This window comes from Dufourea novaeangliae, unplaced genomic scaffold, assembly GCF_001272555.1.
Source record: "Dufourea novaeangliae isolate 0120121106 unplaced genomic scaffold, ASM127255v1 scaffold79, whole genome shotgun sequence".
NCBI lineage: Eukaryota > Metazoa > Arthropoda > Insecta > Hymenoptera > Halictidae > Dufourea > Dufourea novaeangliae.
The window spans coordinates 79,696-102,011 of NW_015373951.1; the positions used below are offsets into that span (position 1 = coordinate 79,696).

Sequence of the window (22,316 nt, forward strand, 5' to 3'; positions counted from 1 at the left end):
GGTTTACCACTTAACCTCTCGAGGGATACTGGCACGTATATGTATGTACGTTTAGTTTTTCTTTCATTCAAGCATCATTCCGAAACTGTAATTAAATATTCACTAGGAAATTTTCCAACAAAAAAAGATATTCTACCAATTGATTGTCGTTAATATTTATAAATATATTTAATTAAATACAGCCGAAGAATGTATTCTTTACTGTAGTAAATATTCTTTCTGGTCTTAATAAATTGGTCCCTGAAGAGGTTAATAGCACCTCAAGAACCAAACAGCTTTTGTTTCAAACATTTCTTTCTACCTTCAAAAACTGTGAAGTTATTCAGGTGGTTTATGCTTAGGTGACTGACTCACCATGTATACCATAAGGTCGTCGAATACTTCTGTGAGATGGACGGCGTTATTTAATTACGGGAAAACATTCGCAGATTTGATATTTGCTGACAAAAAGTACTAGAGACCCAATAAAGAAATCATCATTCAAGCGATCTTATCCCTTCGGCCGATAGCGTACACCTATACTTCGCTATACGGCCGCTCTTGATACGGCATTTCGCTATAACGGCTTTATTTAATTATGGCACTTTTTCGATTTACGGCCCACAATGTTTCGTTATACGGCCAAACAAAATGCATTTTTATAGGAAATAAAAAGAATAAAATGCTTTATGAACTAAAAACTATATTATTTTATAAAAAATTGGAACAGATCCAATTGAATTTGTATGGGGTTGTATCAAAATAATTGATTCGTTATACGGCTCTTCTCTTTACGGCCAACTTTTCCGGAACGTATCTAGGCCGTAAAGTGAGGTATGGGTGTATTTGTAAATATTTACTGCATATTACGTTTTCGCTATCATACGGTCTGACAGACGCGAGCTTGAAGTGTAAACCCAGTCAGCATGTCGCGAAATTGAAACTCATGGATGTGGAATAATGGTAACGCGAGGCTATTGCGAGACGGAGGGAAAATCCAAGGAGAAAAAACGTGGATAACGTCGCAGGGCGCACGCTTGCGTTTGGTATAAATTATTTTTTTTAATTTTATTTATTCATAGTTCTCGCCTTTCGGCTTAGAATGGCCTTCCGACTATACAATTTCTCTCTTAACCTATATTTTCCACTAATTCACTCCCCACTCTCTCTTTCCATAATACCCATACTATATTCCCACTTGTATTTACTTATATTATCCCTCATATTCATACTTATATTTACCTATTTGTACTTGTATACGCCCCTTCACATAACCTGCCTATTCTTTATATCCCCCCCCCCACCCTGACTGTTACATTCCCTCTCCTCCACAGTCTTATTGCACTCTTCACTTGTTTCTGTTTCTTTATCACCCTTCAACTCGCCTTTTCTCACTGTCTACTTCTTTTTCCGTCTTGACTCTCTCTCTATTTTCTTCAGGAATTCAATTCTGGGCCCCCTGTTTCCTAACACCTCCTGCATTCCTCCTCCCCTTTCGTTTCATCGCATTCTTCCAGCACGTGCCTTATTGTTTCCTCCTTCTCCCCACATATCCTGCACTATCTCTTTCCAATAGTCCTTCTCGCTCTTCCTTCATTCCCGCATCTATATCTGGCTATCAATTTCCGATCCTTGTTTTTCATTCTTCCCTCCAAATAGCCTGGTCTTTGATTCTGCAACAACACTTTACATAAACTGTTATATCTGGACTCCTGCACCTTTGTCTTCTTTTCCTCCGCATATATTCTCTTCATCCCCTCCAAAACTTTCTCTGTTGTAACGTCTTCCTGTTCTCCACCTTTCGTCTTATTTCTTCCTGCCATTCCTTCTTTTTCCAGGGCCCTTTCCCTCATCTTTACCCATTTTCCCTCCTGACATATCATCACCAGCACCTTCTTTGATCCTCTGACATTCTGTTCGTACCTCAATGCCCTTCTCAATGCTTTTATTTTCATGCTCTCTATCTTACTTTCCTCGTCCACTGTATAATTCGGTGTCGTCTCGAATCCCAACACCCATTTCACATACTTCCTTGCTACTCCATCCAACTTCTCGTCCTTCTACCACCCCTATATCTCCGCTCCATACAACCCCACACTTTCCACTAACGCCGTGTGCATCTTCATCCTCCTTGCAAAACTTTCTTTAAATATCCTTTCTCCTATGCTCCACGTGCTTTTCATTGCAATTATTGCCTTCTTCCTCCTTTCATTTAAATGCTTTTCCGCCCCTCCATTTTTCTGTAACCTATACCCTACTTCCTTCACCTCCCCAATTTCGTCCACCCCCCACCTCCATACCCTTCTTCTTCCTGCCCCTCTTCCTTTCTCGAACACCACGATCTTCGTTTTCTCCGGGCTTAGCTCCATCTTCTTTATCTTCAAATACATTCCAAACCTCTTCACCATTTCCTTCATTCTCTTCTCCCGTTCCGCCAACAGCACTATATCCTCCGCATACATAATTGTCCATACCTTCCTTCTGCCTATAACTACTCCTCCTACTTGCCCTGCTCTCAAGTACCTTTCCAAGTCCGTCATGTAAATATTGAATAGTGTTGGGCTTTGCGGGCATCCCTGCCTTAGACCCCTTGTCGTCCAAAATCCCCCCTACACGTTCTTTCCCACCCTTACCATGTTCGTCGTGTCTTCATACGTTTCCATAATCCTTTCTCTCATCCTCTTACTTATCTCAATTTCTTTTATATTCCTTCTCAATATCCCTCTGTCTTTCATGTCGAATGCTTCCTTCAAATCTGCGAAACATCCAAACACCTTCCCTTTCTTCCTGTTCAACCCTTTGTCCACTATATGATTTAATACGTATATCGCGTCCACCTTTCCCCTTTCCTTCCTAAACCCAAACTGCTCCTCTCCTAGTTTCCCTTCTACTTCTGCCACTAGCCGTTCATTTAATATGCCTGCATATATTTTATAAACTGTATCCATAAGGGTAACCCCCCTGTAGTTCTTAATTTCCCTCTTGTTTCCCATTTTATATGTTGGACTTATTACCCCGTTCTTCCAATCCCTGGGTATGCCTCCTTCCTTCCATAATTTTCCCAACATTCCCCAAAATACTTCTCCTATTTCCCTCGGCATATATTTCCATATCTCGTTCCTTATACCGTACTCATCTGGTGCCTTCCCTAGTTCTAGTCTCCTTAACAGTTGAATTAACTCCTCCCTACTTACATCCTCGTATTCCCTTCCGTTCTCCTCCTCTTTCTCTTCATCTTTACCCCCGTCTTCCTCTCCCTTTAGCACTGTTCTTTCTTCATTTCCCCTAGCTTCTGCATATAATGTCCCCTCTATTCCTCCATTCCAATGCTTTCCTCCACTCCCTCTTTTCTCCTCCCGAATTCATTTGTATATTTCCATACCTCTTGTCCTGTCTCTATATTCCTTAATTCCTCCTCCTCCTCTTTCTCGTATTCTTTTCTTCTCCCTCCGTACCATTTCCTGTATTCTTTCCTTTTTCCCACATATTCCTCTCCCATACACCCCCCTTCTTCCTCTTCCTCAGTATCCTTCTTAGCTCCCTTTTCTTCTCCTTCCTGTGCTTGCCATGCCGAGATCTGCTGCCTGTCTTATATTCCACTTTCTTTCTCTTTATTTTTGGCACTGCCACCCGTATTCTCTCTTTTATTTCTTCGCACATTTTCCCCTCTTCTTCCGCCCTGCACTACCTACCACCCATTGCAATTTTCATGATACATGTTAATTCCTGCCTACGACCAATCCTCCCTTCTAATAAGCCTGTCCCTTTCCTTTCCTTCCTCCTTCCTTCTCTCCTCCACTCCATCCAGTTCCAACTCTAACTACATGTGGTCTGATTCCGTCCTATCAGACCTTTAACGTTTGCATACGCTCCACTCCGTCCTGATTTGCGATTATGTAATCAATCACTGACCTGCCATTTGCTCTCACATACATGTGCTCTCCTTTTCCCCCGTTACTTCCATTCACTATGATCCACCCTCTTTCTTTTATTTCATTTATTAGCCTCCTTCCGTCGCTGTTCACTATCGGGTCTTTCGAATTCCTTCCTTTCTCTTTCTCCCAGTCTTCCGATATCATCCCTCCCTCCCTTCCCGTCTTCGCGTTCCAATCACCTCCTAATATTATTCCCCCTTCTTCCCTTTCGTCTACCCTCTCTGTGATGATCTTTTATTATTTCCCTCACATCTTGGCTATACACGGATACTATTTTCCATTCCTTCCCCCTACATATCACTCTTCTCTCCACTATATTGTTGTTCCACTCCATATAGAATATTTCTTCTATTTCTTTCCTTACCTCTGTGATGATTCCTCCCTTTCCTAGTTTCTCTTGTCACATAATTGCACCTCCATTCAAAGTTCTTTGGTAGCTTTCTTCTCACCCTGTCCCAACTTCTCTCCTCCACCCATGTCTCAACCAGTCCCACTATATTAAACCCCTGTATGTACTCCCATGTTTCCTCGTCCTTGTTCCATACTCCTGCCATATTCCAAAAACACACCTTCATAATCGCTCCTCTTCACAAAATGTTTCCCCCCATTCATCCCACTTCTTCCATATACCGTCTACTTTTACTTTCATGTACACTACTTTCATTTTCTTCCCTTTATCTCTCTCCTCCTTCGCCCTCCTTCTTACTTCCCTTTGTATCTCCCTTTCCTTCCTTGTAAAGTAGTCACCAATATATAGGCCCCTTTTCAACTCTTTCTTTCTCATTATGCTATTCTTCGTTTCCCACTTTTCCAGCTATGCTATCACCATTCTTCCTTTTCCATCTTCTTTCCTTGCTTTCACCAAATATGCCTGCTCTAATTTTATCTCCATCCTTAATCTTTTTTGAGCAAATTCCTCCACTTTTTCTTCTAGTTTGTCCTCTTCAAACTCTTGTCCCTTTATTACTATGTTTACTTTCCTTCTTTTTCTTTCTCGTTTTTCCTTATCCCATTCCAGCTTTCTTATTCTCCTTTGCATCTCTCCTAACTCCTTCATCGCTCTCACCATTCTTGTTTCCATCTTCTCTTCTTTCTCATTCCCCACTCCATAACTTTTTAGTGTCTTCTCCCCCTTACTGCTCCTGTTAGCCATCGTCTTTCTGCTTTATCCACTGTCGGTTTCATCTATTTCTACCTTACCGACCTCTTTACTTCGGTCTACTGGTTTTCCTGGTTTTACACCTAACCTAATCTCGACCCCTACACTTTCCTTCCTCTCCTCTTACTCATTCCCGTTCACCTCCATATTATCCCACTCACACTTCTCATTTCCACCCTGTTTTCAGTTCTTTCTTTCGCTCCCTTTTTCCTTTTCCTCTCTTAATTTTGTCTTTTAATCTTCCTTCTCTCACTTCCCCATGCACACGCTTTCACCACCGACTAGGTATAGAATAGACCTATCATCCAATGCTTTTTTCTGTCCCACGTTCGCGAGGGCTGCGTAGCCCTGTTACCATTTTAGTGTAAAATACCTGACGTTACCGATAAAGCATGAATTCTGAGTATCATTAGCACAAGTGAAGTGTTATATATTCCATTCATATTACGTGTATCTATATGATTTGACGGGAATAAAAATATCCGATGCTTCAGTTTAAGGTTAAGATATATTGGTTAGGTATATTGATGAGACTTTTCTGATTAAAATGATACCAAACACGACGCAATTTGGATCATATTTACTCATATATAGCATTGCTAATGCAACGATGAAACTTTTTTATCTGGATACGTTGTTAATGAAACTTTTACTAGTATATTGATGATATTTTTTTGATTCATTCTAAATCATAAGTAAATATGACCCAAATTGTGTCATGTTTGGTATCATTTTAATCAGATAAATCTCACCAATATGTTTATAAAAGTTTCATTAATAAAGAATCAAAAATAGAAAAGTTTTATTGTTGCATTAGTATTGTCTGACTAACACCTGGGAATGTAACCTTTTTGTGGGCTCCCAACGTTCAGTCGTCGCAGAGTTCCACAACCTCCCTCCCCCCCAGTGGTGGGGATTACGCCTGGACAATAATCGCATATCAACAAAGAGTCAATAATCGCGAGAGCTCTATAATAACCAATATTCGAAAAAATAAAGCGTTGTATCAAAAATGTACTATTCCAGATTTTTAATATATTTTCTGTATGAAGTATCAACCCTTTCGCAGTTCTATTACGATAATAATTTCACTGAAATATTTATTATTCTACTGATGTACAATTTTTATTATTCCCTTAACGTATACTGTATTTATTATTCTACTAGTACATGTAGTAATGTATAAGTTAAATAAAATTTTGCCAATGAATGTTTCATGCACTTACATAGATATGTTTACGTACGTAAATGTTTTTATTTACATATTCGTTGTAATATGTGTTAATTATAAGAATGAATCATAAACGAATAAGCATTAAAATGTATTTTTGTATAATTGCTTACCTCCTGTCACTGTTTCTAGTGTAAACGCATTAAACCGCCAGTTTCCGGCTCTTTGTAGTACGCACTGCAACAAACCATCAAGGCACAATAGATCAGCAACAGTGAAATGGAGAATTTTGTTGCGTAGGAAGGGTCAAAACATGTCAACGAGCACAATGGAACTGAAATAGGATCAGCATCTTCATTTCTCGGTTATACGATAAATCATTAAGATCTCCTAATACAATCCCGTTTGTTTGTGTCTATTGACAAGTTTAAGCGATTAATGTCATTATTGTGTTTTAATAATTAGTAAATCGAGAGTAATATGTTTACATTAATGTTCCACGTACATTATATGAGCCATTGTTTTTTGAAAGTGGTATAAGTCCACTTTTCTTTATTTCGAGACATTTAATATTTTACGTTTTACTCTACTTAAAAAATATCGTTAAACGCTGATAAGATTCCAGACATGTTTAGCTTTATTTTAAGAACACTTTTATAAATATTCTCTAAAGTAGGTACCTACGTACCTTCAAAAAGGTAATCTATCTGTGTAGTTATAATATAATTCGTTGGTAAACTTGTTTCTATTTACATTCTTGAAAGTATTTTTCTATTTTTATAAACTTCCAAAGTGGAACGATACATTTCCATTCCGCAGAATGGAATTTTATTACTTCACAACCAAATACTTTTGTGGAATCGTGTTTATTAATGAAATTAGCTATCAATGAATTTTTATAAAATCAGGAAAGATTGAGTCAATGAAAATTTGATTTACAAAAAAAACTTTAAGTATTGTGTCATCGAAGTACGTTCGAAATACTGTAGTATCACACAAAAAAATAGAAACTGATTTAAAATCAGTATGTTAAGAAAATTTCGATGGAACTGAGTGAAAACCAAGAGAGTGGTTAAATTTTTGTTAATACTGACGGCATATCGGGAAAAGTTCTTTTTTATTAGACTACAGATATTATGCATATATAGCATCCACCAATATGTAAAACGTGATAAATTAGAAGTTTAATTATGTCTAATACGAAGTTTTTGTTCTATTTGGAATCAGACAGAAATCTTACTACACTAAAGACATTTTCGTGTGATTATTCCAGCTTTCGTTGATTTTTCTGGTATAACACATTGTATTTGCGGTGGTTGAAGTAAGTAGAAATGATAGATAACGAACAGAAATGTTAATGAAATTCTTCTTAAAATAGTGCTTATAGCCGATGAATAGTCAAATTAGATTTTCTAAAAAACGGAGGCTTTTACAGAATAGTTCTATTTACTTTTACGTGTTGAACTGTTCAATTGTATTAGGATTTTATAAGAAAATCATTATGATCACATTGTTTTCTTATGATTCACGTGGCTTTTTTTGAACTAAACAATTTTTATTTGAAAAATCATTTCTTTTCCTATTATTATATTACCAGATATATTTAAAGTGATAATTTTTCGTGGTATATCTTGTGTATTACTATAGTTATACTCTCATATTAACATAAATAGATAGATAGATACATTCTTTATTTTAATCTGACAACCAAGAAATTTGGACTTAGTTTACAACTTTCCTAACTTTACAGTGTTAATTTAACTCACGCATTGTTCTCATTTACTCTCTCCTTTCAGTCCCTTTCTATATTAAATCCTAACTTATTTCTTACTACTTATTTCCTATCACCGTATTGCACATCTTTCTTTTTCCTCCCTCCTTTTTTGTTTCAAATTTTCCACTCACCGCGTCTTCTATCCTAACTCCTGCTTCTGTTTTCCCACGATCCCCCACTAAATGTTCTAGTGTTCCAAATCTGTCTCCGCATAGATCACAATTTCTTCCTTCAACTTTCTGCCAATATCTATTCCACCTTAGTGAGTTCCGTATGTTACTTGTTATATTAACATAAATATATATGTCTGATTACTCTAAAAATTCGATTATTCGAATATCAATGTCACTTGGTTAGTACGTACAACCGATGTTATACTGTACTCATTTCCGAATAGTCTAAGACTAGACAACTGCTTCGAGGGCCAGGAAAAGTAGAGTGAAAGGAGGTCTAGCTGCGACAGTAGAAGTACCTGTTTCAAGCCAGCCAACGCGTTAAATGCAGAGATTAAAGGCTTCGAAAGTATTGTATAATTACAGTTATGGTTTTGAAACTGTCCTGATGACCAAAATATTGTTTATGATTCTGTTACTGAAAATCGTACGAAATTTTGCTCGTAGTTACAGTCTATGACGATTAAGTTTACTCGAGAGAATACGTATACGTGTATAGCATAGAGATCAGAAATGAAAACATATGTCTACACGGTAGATCATTAAGTTTATCACCTTAAACATCTCCAGAACTATGAGTACAAGATAAAATTATTCAACGAACCGTGATTTAATGTAAAAACGGTCGTCGTATAGTCTAAGGATTCTCTTGTATAACATCTATTGTGTGAAAGATTATTCTCCTGGTACGTTCATAGTTCTGGAAACGTTAAAGATTGTAGGTTTTATTAAGCGATTGTTAATACTTTCTAAAATAATTTTAAATTTATTTATTTACTTGAAAGATTCGATTAGACATAAATGTAATCTACAATATGTCCGTATAGTAGGCAGCAAAAGTATTCATACACCCATGTAATTCATAAATAAGTGTTAATAAAAGCTGCTTGTATTCACCCACACGTGTATGATTAAGGGGTTATATACCTTTGAGCTGTTCAATAAGATGAAAAATTAAAAAATTTTTTATATACAGAATGATGGTTTGTTAAAAATTCAACACATACATCTTATTGTATGTTATTTCCTTAGTAATTTTTGAAAAATTGAGCGATATATCTATCATTAGAAGAAAATGGCTGCCATTTAAAAATGTTTACTTGAAAAGCAGTTTTCAAAATCGGTACCAGAAATATTTAAAAAGAATATGCAAACATACAAACTTAGTACTAATACTCTTAAGACTAAAATCTAGTACTCCACGAAACGAATTTTTGATTCGTGCATTTTTTTTTAGTAACAAAAGAAGTCGAAAATTTATGTCGGAAACAACAACATGAAGTTCAGACAGTCGCCATTTTGTAAAATTTTTCATAATCGGGTTCGATAAGTATTAGTTAATTTTGCCTAGTTTAATATGAAATTTAAAACACTTATTCCAGATAAAAGCTCACAGAGATATGTACAGGATGGGGCAATAACTATGTCCACTTTGAATATTGCCGTTATTTGTAATAATATCAAAAAAATGTTCTATACAAAATTTACACGGTATAGAGGGGGCATATTGTGACACAAACAATTTCTGGGTGTGTGAAGGCATAGAGGAGATTTCAAAGTACTCTCTATTTTTTTTTAATGGAATGCTATGTTTTTTTATCGCGATGTGATAGCCGGTGTTGAGACGACTTCAGCGAGCTATCATTGAAGGTCATGCAAGGGCAAAAATTTGGTAGTAAAATAAATTTTCTTATATTCCAGGAGATGCTCGAAATGCTGACCGTTTGCGTCAATGCAAAGTTGCAATCTTCGTATCGCTGCATCACGTGCATGTCTTATCGTTTCTGAACTTATTTTAGCACATGCTTTATTACTTCATAGACCCTCACTTTTACATAAACTAATGGTCTTGTAACATTGTTTATGTTGTGGCAATACATCGCGTATAGCTAAAAATGTAAACATCCCATCAGTTCGTAACATTAACATGAATCGGTAGTCAGTTTTGGTCGATTGCTAAGTCAAGTAGCTGCGTGATCATCAAAATGAAGTTTTCTTTCGAAGAGCAAGTGGATATGATCCTCATTTATGGAGCAATGCGACAAAATTCGATAAGAGTTCAATCCTTGAAGAGTTCAAACATTTCAAAGACTGTGCAAAAAATTGAAAGCAACCGGAAATTTGGGTACTCGTAAGAGCAGTCGTCATAAAAGAGCAACTGATGAAAGAAATGAAGTTGGTGTTCTTGCAGTTGTAGCTCATAACCTGCAGATTTGTTCCCGACAGATTAAACGTGAGTTGGCTATCAGTAGAAGGAGCGTCCTACAAATACTTGCACGGCATAAATTTCATCCATACCATCTTACTCTTCATCAAGAGTTACACGGTACGGATTTTATGAATCGTGTCGCATTTTGTCAGTGGGCTCTATACACAATACAAATCGATGAAACATTTTTTTCTTCAATACTCTTCACCGATGAAGCTACGTTTACTAACCATGGAAATCTCAATTTGCATAATATGCATTATTGGAGTATCGATAATCCACACTGGTTACGACAAGTTGAGCATCAGCGACAATGGTCAGTTAGTGTGGAATCGTTGGTGATCAAATAATCGGACCGCATTTTATCGATGGAAATCTTACTGGCGAACGATATGCACACTTTATACGAAGTAGATTGGGGACTTTATTAGAAAATGTACCACTAAACGTTCGCCAAATGATATGGTTACAGCACGACGGGTGTCCAGCACATTATGCTCGGAGAGTAAGAGATGCACTGAACGAACTTTACCCAAATAAATGGATAGGACGCGGAGGATTAGTTTCTTGGCCACCTCGTTCTCCGGAATTAAGCCCATGAGATTTTTTTCTCTGGGGAGTATTGAAAAATGCTGTTTATCAAGAAGTACCCACTACACTAGAAAAGATGAAACAACGGATAATTGCAGCATGTGCAGGAATAAGTTCAGAAACGATAAGACATGCACGTGGTGCAGTGATACGAAGATTGCAACTTTGTATGAAAGTAATGTAATGTAAGAAAGTTTATTTTACTACCACATTTGACTTTGCGTGACCTTCAATGATAGCTCGTTGAAGTCGTCTCAACACCGGCTATCACATCGCGATAAAAAAAACATAGCATTCCATTACAAAAAATAGAGATGACCTTGAAATCTCTTCTATGTCTTCACCCACGCAGAAAATGTTTGTGTCACAATGTGCCCCCTCTATACCGTGTAAGTTTTGTATATAACACTTTTTCATATTATTACGAATAACAGCAATATTCAAAGTGGACATAGTTATTGCCCCACCCTGTATATCTGGTACCGCAGATGGTGTTTTGATCAAATGGGTTATAATTAAATGGCAGCAATTTTCTTCTGTTGACAAATATACAGCTCAATTTTTCAGAAATTACTAAGGAAATAATATATAATAAAATGAATATGTTGAATTTTTAATAAATAATACTTCTGCGTATACTAAATACTTTTGTAATTTTTCATCTGATTTAACAGGTTAAAGGTATGTAACACCTTAACCATTTATAAAAGTATATCTATTCTGAATTTATCCCCGGTAATAGGGTGGGTAGGTATTTCCCTGAAAACGTACATTGTCTAAATACTTTTACGCTGCGTTTTTAGCATGCTTCATGAGAATAAATTAGTAAACCATGTCATTGTAGGTCTTACATTTACATATTTATAACAGATAAATGCAGAATAGATGTACAGTAGACTCTAACTATATTGCCACATGAGGCACTTCCTTTTCACACGTCCTTTCGCGCACACAAATTCGCTCTCCCACCATGTTGCATACGCCGGCGCACCAGCACGATCCAGCTTTTCCGCAGGCGCCGAGGCCGAGGCCGTGGCGACAGAACTTAGCATGGAGGGGGCTTTGAACTCGTTACCATTTTACTCCGCAACAGCCCCGGATATGGCGATATAGTTAGAGTCTACTATATGTAGTTTCATAAATAGCTTATCAAATCTGCGTGTGAGTGAATATAAACAGCTTTTATTAACACTACTGATTTATATGGGTGTATGAATACTTTTGCTGCCTACTGTAGGCGTGTAAATTCAAGCTAATTCTTATAACTTAATCTAGTAACTTCATACATACGTTTTTTTTTTCATTCTAAAGTTAATATTATAACGTATTGTACTCAAATGTAAAGAGTAGATGTTATATTTACATGGTCGATATTACATTTTATTTTACTATATTTTAATATAAGTTCTGCTGTAACATGATCCACTTGGAATAATAAGGTACGGGTAACATAAGAATTATTATTATTTTCCCGTCGATGTAAGAGTACTCAAATAATAAAGAAGTATGATTTACACAAGTTCGTTTAGAAAGTTCAAATAGTAATGCATAATACAGTAATGTCCTGATAAGTGTCAATGCTTCGGTTTGGCAGAGTCACACTCACGGTGAGCACGGACAGTTGTCAGCACCTCGTTAATTTGTTTTTTGCTCGGCAGCTTGCCTTTGTAGTGTTCCGACATAGAAAGGGACAAGCGAGTGCAAAACAGAAAGAGAAAGCATCTCTTTCCACTCGATTCGACTGCGTGAGCCCGCCTACGACACTCCCACCAGCCAATGGTTACATTGTAATCGCTGCGGTTCGCGTTATATTACTCGGTCTCGATGTGTCTCGTTTGTTCTCTTCGTCACAAAATCCGATCGTGTGTGTACCGTTTCGGGCAATAATAAAAATCGTGAGGTGATCCAGCTAAGTTCATTCGTCGGCAGCTCTCTGGGCAGTCGCTGACAGTTGAACGCTTCGATGAAGCATCGTACATACATATACATATACATTTCCCCGCTGTCGGTCGAGTCCGTCGCGCGTCGTGCCAGTGAGAAGAAAGAGAGTTTTTTCGACGAGTCGACGCGACGGTTGAACGAGGAGAGATCAAGAAAAGATTACATTCCCGGGTATCGGTGAGACAACGCTAATGCAACGATGAAACTTTTTTATTTTTTATTCGTTGTTAACGAAATTTTTACCAGTATATTGGTGAGATTTTTCTTATCAAAATGATACCAAATACGACATAATTTGAATCATATCTATTCATGTAGAAAGTGTTAACAGTTGATATTCGTTCATTGGCGCTTGTGATAAATTATAAAAATATGATCCAAATTATATCGTGTTTGGTATCATTTTAATCAGAAAAATCTCACAAATTGTGCGTAAAAGTTTCGTTAACAAAGAACCTGTTAGAATTTGGCGCTAATCACATGGCCAATGCGCACGTGTGTTAACAGAGAGTACCGCGCCGGCTCGTGGCGATTCGTTTTTGTTTCAACATCGTCGGTTTGCCGCCGTGTGCAGGGTTTTACTTCCTTCCGTTCGTAGCCTCCGAGGTAGCAACACGTGCTTTTATACCGTGAACTGCGTAGCGTGCCGCGTTATGTACGCGCAATTCATTAATCTAACATCTTGTATTCACTCAGAGCTCAACGCGCACTGAATTAATAATAAAATCTAACAGAACCAAAACCAAAAAGTTTCATCGTTGCATTAGTTTCCCTCGTTCAGTCGTCGGCTCGTGAAAGGGAAGCCGTCGCGGCGCGGTGGGCAAAAATTATACGCTTGACTGGTTCTACGGCCCCCTTCCCCAGTGGTGGGGATGACGACTTCACACTTATCGTGAGTAAATCGACTCATACTTGTCGGGACATTACTGTATTGAGTTTTCATGTTTTTTAGCTCTGAGAACGACAAGGGATTGAACGTTTAAGGGACCCTTTTAAGTCATAAATGTGTCCCCTTCATTCATTAAGCACGAGATAAAATATTCATATCCTGAATATACATGTCAAATTAACTATATAACGCTTATTCAATTCGTATATAATTATATTTTACGTTGTTACATTAAAAAGCTATTTTTAAAGATGAAAATATAAAGAATGGGAAACAGGCCTTCAATGTTATATCCTGTAGTTTCATTTTCTCTTTTCCTTGCATATTTTCTCCGACCGCCTTTACGCGCAAAGAGCGAGCGAGAACCGTCAATTCAGGGACACGTGAAAGCTACGCGCGTAGTCGACCTTCCTCGAGACGTTGACCGGCGGAACGGAAACATCAGCAATTTCCAAAGACCGCCACGACGACTCGAGAATTGTCTTACGAACAATAGCTTGTTGCTACCCCGTATCTTCCAGGTTCTTCAATAAAGGAAGGGGGGAAGAACTTATAAAACGATTGTCCAAACCGGGGAAGCTCTCTTAGTTTTTCGGCTCTCTTAACTTTTGGCTCGTGTGTCGCTTCTGCCACGGCAAGTTCGTTCGCTCTTCGACAGTCGCATTTCGCTTTAATCTTTACACGCGATAGCGAGCTGAGTGATAACGGTCACTCAGCTGTTCAGTTTCGGGTTTCCGCGACAATATCTCTTCCTCGTGCGACGCGACTTCGCGATTACGCGCGGCCTAAGAGGCGAGTTTTATAAGACACCGGATCGCGAAGTGCAACGTCCGAGACGGTGACAACGTATCCCGCCGTACCCAAACCCTGTATCGCGGCTCTGAGCGCGAACAAGTTTTCCGCCCTTTCAAGGACCCGAAATCCCGACCGAACCGACTGAAAGCGACACGAAACTATCATTCATCTTCATCATGATTGGTATGTTAAGAATTATTTGTATCTTTTATTTATTTGACTGTTAGAATATATCTTTGTTGTTATCATAAACGAGAGTGATTTCCTATTCCTCCCGTTCCCTATTCCTAATTGAGTACTTCACGGGTAAGTTTAGACAGGGCGTGCTTTAGCACCTTAAAAGAGCCAGGACCCGATATTATAAATAAACTAACGACCGCAACGCGGAACGTAACATCAAAATCGAATAAATAAATTTTTATAAACTCAGCATTTTCACCAGTTTTGTGAAAATGTACTTTTAGAGAATACGAAGTCTGTGACAGTATATATTTTTAATACTGATCTTGATACAAGCAAAATAAAAATATTCTATTACTTTTATACAGATATAATGTATATATTTCTTGTAATTCATTTTCTTCACTTTAACGTCGCATTCGATATTTGCCAAACAAATATTATATAATTCTTGGTACCAAATTGAAAAGTTTCAAATAACAGGAAATGTTTCTATAATTCATTAATTTTTATATGTAGAAAAACTAGGTATGTAAAAAACTATTATCTTTATCTGAACTATTTAATAAAATTTGTTTTCACGACTAGAGGTCTAGAAAATTTTTATTATACATCGAGTACAAATATTTTCTGAGTAGTTGCAATGATTCATTTCATTTCTTCATGTCATTTTCTTCTTTGATTTTTTAAATTACAAGCCTTACATTATATGTTCCTTTAAGATAACACTGTTCAACACGTAAAATTTTTTGGAATTGTCAATAAGCGTTTCTGATAGACCTTTATGAACTAAATACGAATCTGCACACCGTTTCTTTCCAGCACGTCCAGTTTTTGAAAATATCTAATTTAAAAAAAATTGCAAATTTTCAACTTTGGAGCTGTGTAGTGCTTTTACAGTAATAGTTATTCAGTTTTTGTTTACACGAATTTATTCTCTGGACTCTTGCGAATGAAATGATATAAATTGTTATTAGATTATGGGCATCTAGACATGTTGAAAGTGAAAAGCACACCGAAAATGCACCATTTTTTGCTAACATTCTTTAATTTATTTCAAAAAGTACAGGTCTAGGAGAAAATCTAACCATAGGACGCGATAGGGCAGACCTAGGGCGGCGCTGTATGTTTTACTGAACTATTTCGCTTCCCTATATAAAACAAAACAGATTTTCTAACTTTCCTTGACACTTTCCTGAGCAGAAAGGTCTGCCCCATCGCGTCCTATGGTTAGATTTTCTCCTAGACTTTTAGTTTTTGAAATAAATTAAAGAATATCAGCAAAAAGTGGTGCATTTTCGGTGTGCTTTTCACTTTGAACATTATTAAAACATATTTAGATGTCTATAATCTAATAACAATTTATATCATTTTGTTTGCAAGAGTCCAGAGAATGCATTCGTGTAAAAAGAAACGGAATAACTATTACTATAAAAGCACAACACAGCTCCAAATTTGAAATTTTTTCAAATTTGATTTTTTAAAAAACTGGACGCGCTGGAAAGAAACAATTTGCAGATTCGTATTTAGCGCATAAAGGTCTATCAGAAACGCTTATTGACAATTGTAAAAACGAAAAAAAGTTAAAATTTGTTGAACAGTGTAATCTAAGGTTACATTTCATAATTGTATAAATAATATTCCATAGATTCAATCAAAATTTTAAAGTTCAATGTTCTGTTTGCAAACTGAAATGTCTACTAAACGTTTAAATGTTAATTATATTATACTATATTTCCAGGGCCGCATTACATTGTAATTGTGATTTAGATTTTGGAATTAGATTACATTTTTCCCAACTCAACCATTAGGTAATTACCTATATGAATTTAATTTTGTAGGCATCGGCACGTGGTTCTGCCGTGCCGACGGTGACCGTTAGATAAAAATCGACAGTAGGTTTGCCGACGAGCCGTCGCGACGGCATATCGCCGCAACGCAGAGTGGTCGATTTTTCAAAAAAATAGGACAAAAATATATAAAAAAATTATTTTGTAAATTGATAATTGTTGTGTAATTTGATTTATTAGTGTCTGTTACATATAATTAATCTGATTTTTTTCGGTTTAATCATATTTATAACTGAAAAATAGAGATAAGGGAAAATTGTTTAAACTTTAGTAATTATTTTCCTCTTCCTTCAAATTGAACATGTCTCAAATTGTTTAAAAAACTGAAAATCTGTCTTCAAAGTGTGACAATAATCCAAAAATTATTTAGATAATAGGTGCAATTTATGATATAGCCCGTAATATGAATAGTAGTAGGTAACTTCTTTGGAATTTGTTGGAATGAATTGTTTCTTTTGCATATAATAGAGTACTCATTACTTCAAAACGGCTTTTTGCGGTTTGCTCAAGTCTACAGATTGAAAGTCATAAAGTAGCTCAAGCGCTTGTGAGCCTTCGGGGTGGCCAGAAGGGTTTGTGACCATTTGGGCACCATCGAGGTTTCTTAGACACACCTCTTCGAAAAATTAAAACAAAATTAATACAAATAGGTATGTAATTGTTATGATGTCCCCGTAATAACAGGCCTCATGGGATTTCCATTAAAAAATACTCATCCCGAATGATGACGTCAAGTCATTACTTGATTTTGATAGGAATGATACATGTATTTACGAAGATCAAGAGGTATGTTTAGTTCTATTATTTGCCAGTAAAGTAAGTTTTTCAAGTAATACTGATTTTTGTCCCACTTCTTAGAATAATCGGTCACTGTACAACGCGCCCGCGACATAAAACGTGTATGCTGCTCCTGTGTAATCGACAATTACTGCTGCACAGTAGGAAAATGTGCGACTCTAGCTGGACAAAAATCATTCGTGTCAGGTATCCCAATCCTAATTATATTGCAAAATTTTATGAGCAGACATACTGAAGCAAACATTTTTAAAGAATATACTTAATTTTTTCCATTTTTATACCTGGTACTCTCGTGAACACGGAAAGGAAATAATTCGAAATTACTTGTATAAAGAAATTGTTCTTTATTACGTAGACTGTAGACGTTCGAGCTTGTTGGTTGTACAGAGACTGACTTGTGAGACTGCCTCTTAGCCGCTTGGCGGTGAAGCGCAAGGAAAAAACACGGCTAGCGGGGAAAACGGTATTGCTGATTTCTATTTTAGGGGTGTGGAGAAAAGAGACTTGAATTGGTCATTGAAAAGCAGGGATGGTGTAGTTGGAAATGGTTTGGATTTTTAAGAAGGATACGAAGAGAAAGTTTCCTGAGGACCATGACTAATCTGCTTGTTTTCGACAAAGTCACGAACGGTTCGAAGGGACTAAGGGTACGAGTGGGTGACAATGTCCAGATGCGCTAAAATGTACTATGTAGTAGAAAGTTACGAGGTATCTAACAGTACTAACTAACCAAATGCTCTAAACCTGCAATGCGTGGTAACGGCAGACTTCGGTATCGTATTGAACGTTACATTCCAAACGTCATTGTGGCTAAGGTATTGAAGGAAGTGATTATTTGTGAAGTGCATAGCAAAATGGAAGGTGTGTAGATTTTAAATTAGTATGTACTTTCCTTTTTTGCATTAAAATAACAAGCAGAATGTAAATTGAACGAACCCCGGTTATAAACACACGTTTTCCTAACAAGTTTTATAACACTAACCAAACTTGCTGCGTGCCTACTTATGTACATGCCGACATGAGCGCTACTGATCGCGGATATGTGCGAAAGGAAACGATTCGACAGTTGGCGATAGATAGTAAACGAGAACGAACGTGGAGATAGCCATTGTACGTCATTATTATAGTAATAGTTTATTAAATATATGTTATTATAGTCACGTGTCGAATCACTCATTTCAACCACCTAAGATTATAACAGACGTAAGTAAATTAAGCTTATACTTTGATTCCAGCATATGCCAACGTTATTTTTTGCATATTCGTAATCTGCATGAAGTACTCTGTAACGCCAAAGAACAATTAGCTTCTACAATCTCCAATTCTCTGAAATATTTTGAAATTGCAGTTACGTGCGCAGTTTCGCGGACACAGTTGTTCGACGTATGACTGCAAGAATCGTACAAGGAGATGAAAATTGCCCAACCTTTTCGACACGTATTGGATTATTTCAATATTAGAAATAGTGAAAAACAAGTGGAAATTGCTATTACGTATAGAATCAGAAAATTATCGTACAGTATATCCGAAAAATGGACGGAGAGCTGCTGTGTAAGGAAAGATTTCTTAAAAAGGATTCTTCGTGGTTAGAAAGGCGGATTTACTTTCGAAATACAAACAGAAACGGAACAGCAGCCGTCCTTATCTAAAGAACCTGGTCGTCTTAGAAAGGTATTTCACGAAGGAAGTGAAGAAATTAAAAAACGCGAGCTTGCTCGTCCGCTACCTGTTCAAAATGACTGCTTTTGGGAAGTCGATTTTCCAATTTTCAATTACCTATATCTAGAAAATGAAGCTGCAAATTGTAAAATTGTAGATGAATTTTCGATTTGTTTTCGCGAGGAGAATCTGCAGTTTTCAAATTGTGGACTCTGGCTCCAATGAATAATAAATATATAAATTTAAGAAAAAAACCGGTTTTCATGTTACAATTTCTATTCCAAATCCTCTCATATTAAAAAAAATATATTTACACTGAAATTACAATTACAAACTATAATACTTTTGTCTAGATAGAATCGCACACTTTCCCACTGTGCACCGGTGACAATTCGCCGAAAGCGGAGGTCCTGCGTGACTGTATGTCTATATATTATTATCTATGTATGAAGAATGCTAGTAATAAATATAAGCAAGAAGACGGAAACGGGAGCAACTCTGTTTTAGACAGACTCCCGTCGAAGTCACAGTTAATAAACTTCATTTAATAAACATCTTCGTCTTTTCGCTCGACCTTCCTACAATCCAATAAATATGGCTAAGTATCACAGTTATTTTATTAGTCTTATGAGCCAGTTTATTCTCGTATACAAGTAGTGTTATAAAGATTACATATAAAGTTAATTTGATTGAATTCTGTTTGTCTAAAAGGTCAATAATCATCAAATAATTTGATTATTATTCTTATTAGTCAAAATTTTACATATAATAAACGGTCTGCAGCCGCCGTTAGGTATGGCCGCCCAGGTGCGGGGGCATCTTCTACACCCCCGCCAAGAACGGCCCTGTATAATTCCATTGCGGTTGTATCGTGTTATGTGTAAAACTAAAATGCATTCATTATTAACGTATTAATTGTTTGTATTCTCTTATAACGATGAATTCAAGAAGAAATTAATGCAAGAATTTCGTTTCTGCTGGATATGTTGCACGTGTACATGCTTACCATTCTGGAAATATTCTCGCTGTATTATGTTAACACGTGGACCCACGAACGTATAAATTTACTTCTAAACAAACCCACCGACTTTCATACAACGTTGCTTCGCCATCATTTCTGACCAGTAAATGCCGTATTAGCAGTTAACCGATTAAATCGCTCAAAGGTTCGGATCGTTCGACCGCTATCATCGGTTTTCCACTTCAATTAGCTAACAGTTTTAAGTCCTTTAACCAGTTTGGATTTTATCGATCAGATCACCTGTCAATTTTAATTATACGTTTTTTATTGGAATTTAATGAGTTGCGTAAATGGATGAAATAAGTATACACTGTTAAATATCGAGAACAATAAATAAATAATAATCGGCTACATAACTAATAGAAATGAGTAGTTTTGTTACTGTTGTCATTTATTTGTAAAAGTCAGCATGGCGAGGATTTAATAAAATTGATTTAATAAATTGAATTAAATAAATTTATATTCTTTGTTTTTGATAATTTTTATTATTCTCAGCGGTGAATGTAAGTAAAATTCTTTTATTTTGACCTAACAGAATACAGGGCTCTCGCGATTATTGTCCTGAACTCGGGATACGCGAAACGCTTCAGACCCTGGTAAATACTGAGTACCCTGGTAATAATAGTATTCCGAATATAGAAAAGGACAAGCGAGTGAAAAACGGAAAGAAAGCTTCCGTTTACATTCGACATGGCTGTGTGGTTTGCTTGCGACGCTTTCGCCGACCGATGATGACATTATAGCCGACTACACAGTCCGATTGTGGTTGTACCGTTTCGGCCAATAATAAAAATACGTGTGAGTGGATGTGATCCAGCTACACTTGATTCGTTGGCAGCTCTCTGGGCATTCGCTGACGATTTAACGCTTCGACTAATCGTTGTACATTCCCCCGCTCCGACCTCTGACCGTCGAGTCCATCGAACGCATACATTGTTGCTGCGGCGCGTCATGACTAGTGATGAGACATCAAGCCGGTTCAAGCCGACCAAGTCAAATGACATCACCGCACCTCGGATCACGACGACGGTATCTAATCCCTATAAGCTAAGGCTTCGGCGACCGATGCTCGGGTTACAATGTAACACGCAGAACAAATCATCCGTGAATAAAAATTTAAATTTTCACTCCTTTCAGTGTACTTTCTTAAAAATGTTATGAATAAATGTAGGAGATTCTTCTGATGAAAATAACTCCAAACCTGACATAAATAGAATTATATGTAATAACAATACAATTCGTATCGCAACATAACGTATGAATAAAAATTGCTTTCGCTGCATTGCCCCATTCAGAGACACGCAAAAATTTTCAAGAGCATTGCACATGTTGCAAATACCGGGGCACCTATTACAGAATATTCTCCAATTTTTCGGTTGAAAATTCTAGGTGGACAAAATTAAGACCCCTAGAAAATGATAACAAATACGAATTTCTTAATAAAATTAATGATAGTTGAACATGATAAAGCACATACAGTAACATTGTAGACCAATATATTGTAAAAAATATAACATAATATGCAGCTATGCAGTGCATTAATACATTAGAATACTGCAACAATACTAAGAATCTTTATGCAAATACAATACATGCAATATAAATAAAATAAACAATTATTTTTACTTCAACGAAAAGGCAAAACTGTGACCAATTATCCCACCTTTCCCTTAATGTCGCGATACGAATTGTATGTTATTAAATATATTCCGATTTATGTCGGATTTGGACATATTTTCATCAAGAAAATCTTCTACATTTATTCATAACATTTTTAAGAACGTACACTGATTCGTTCTGCGTGTTATATTGTAACCCGAGCGTCGATCGATACCGTCGTCGCGAGCCAAGGTGCGATGACGTCATCGGACTTGGTCGGCTTGAACTAGGGATGATCGATTCCGCCATCAGGGGGGCCTAATCCGGTGCCTGGGATGAGCTCCTCGAGACGTTGGACCGTGACCCGTGGGGGCGCCCGTCTCGCATCGTCCTGGGACGCATGCGGCCGGCGGGGCCCCCGGTCACGGATTCTCTCGACCCCCATGCTCTCGAGCGGGTCGTTGAGACCCTATTTCCGGACGATCCGGATGAGGGCTCGCGGCCGCTCGAGCCGGCGGACTCGACCAACTGGTCCGCCGAGCTGGGGGTCATGCAGGAGGATCTCGCGGCGGCCGTCAAGCGCCTCGGGGCCA

At 37.3% G+C, this 22,316-nt stretch overlaps 1 protein-coding gene across 1 annotated transcript in view; it reads right to left on the bottom strand.

The window, feature by feature from the left end:
* Positions 1 to 22,316, bottom strand: part of LOC107186180 — a gene marked incomplete at its 5' end in the record, with an annotated part of 89,260 nt that overhangs the window by 18,652 nt on the left and 48,292 nt on the right. Inside the window, one exon of the mRNA XM_015574002.1 lies at positions 6,418 to 6,481. Coding sequence (XP_015429488.1) covers positions 6,418 to 6,481 — 64 coding nt within the window. The remainder of the gene's footprint in view (positions 1 to 6,417; positions 6,482 to 22,316) is intronic.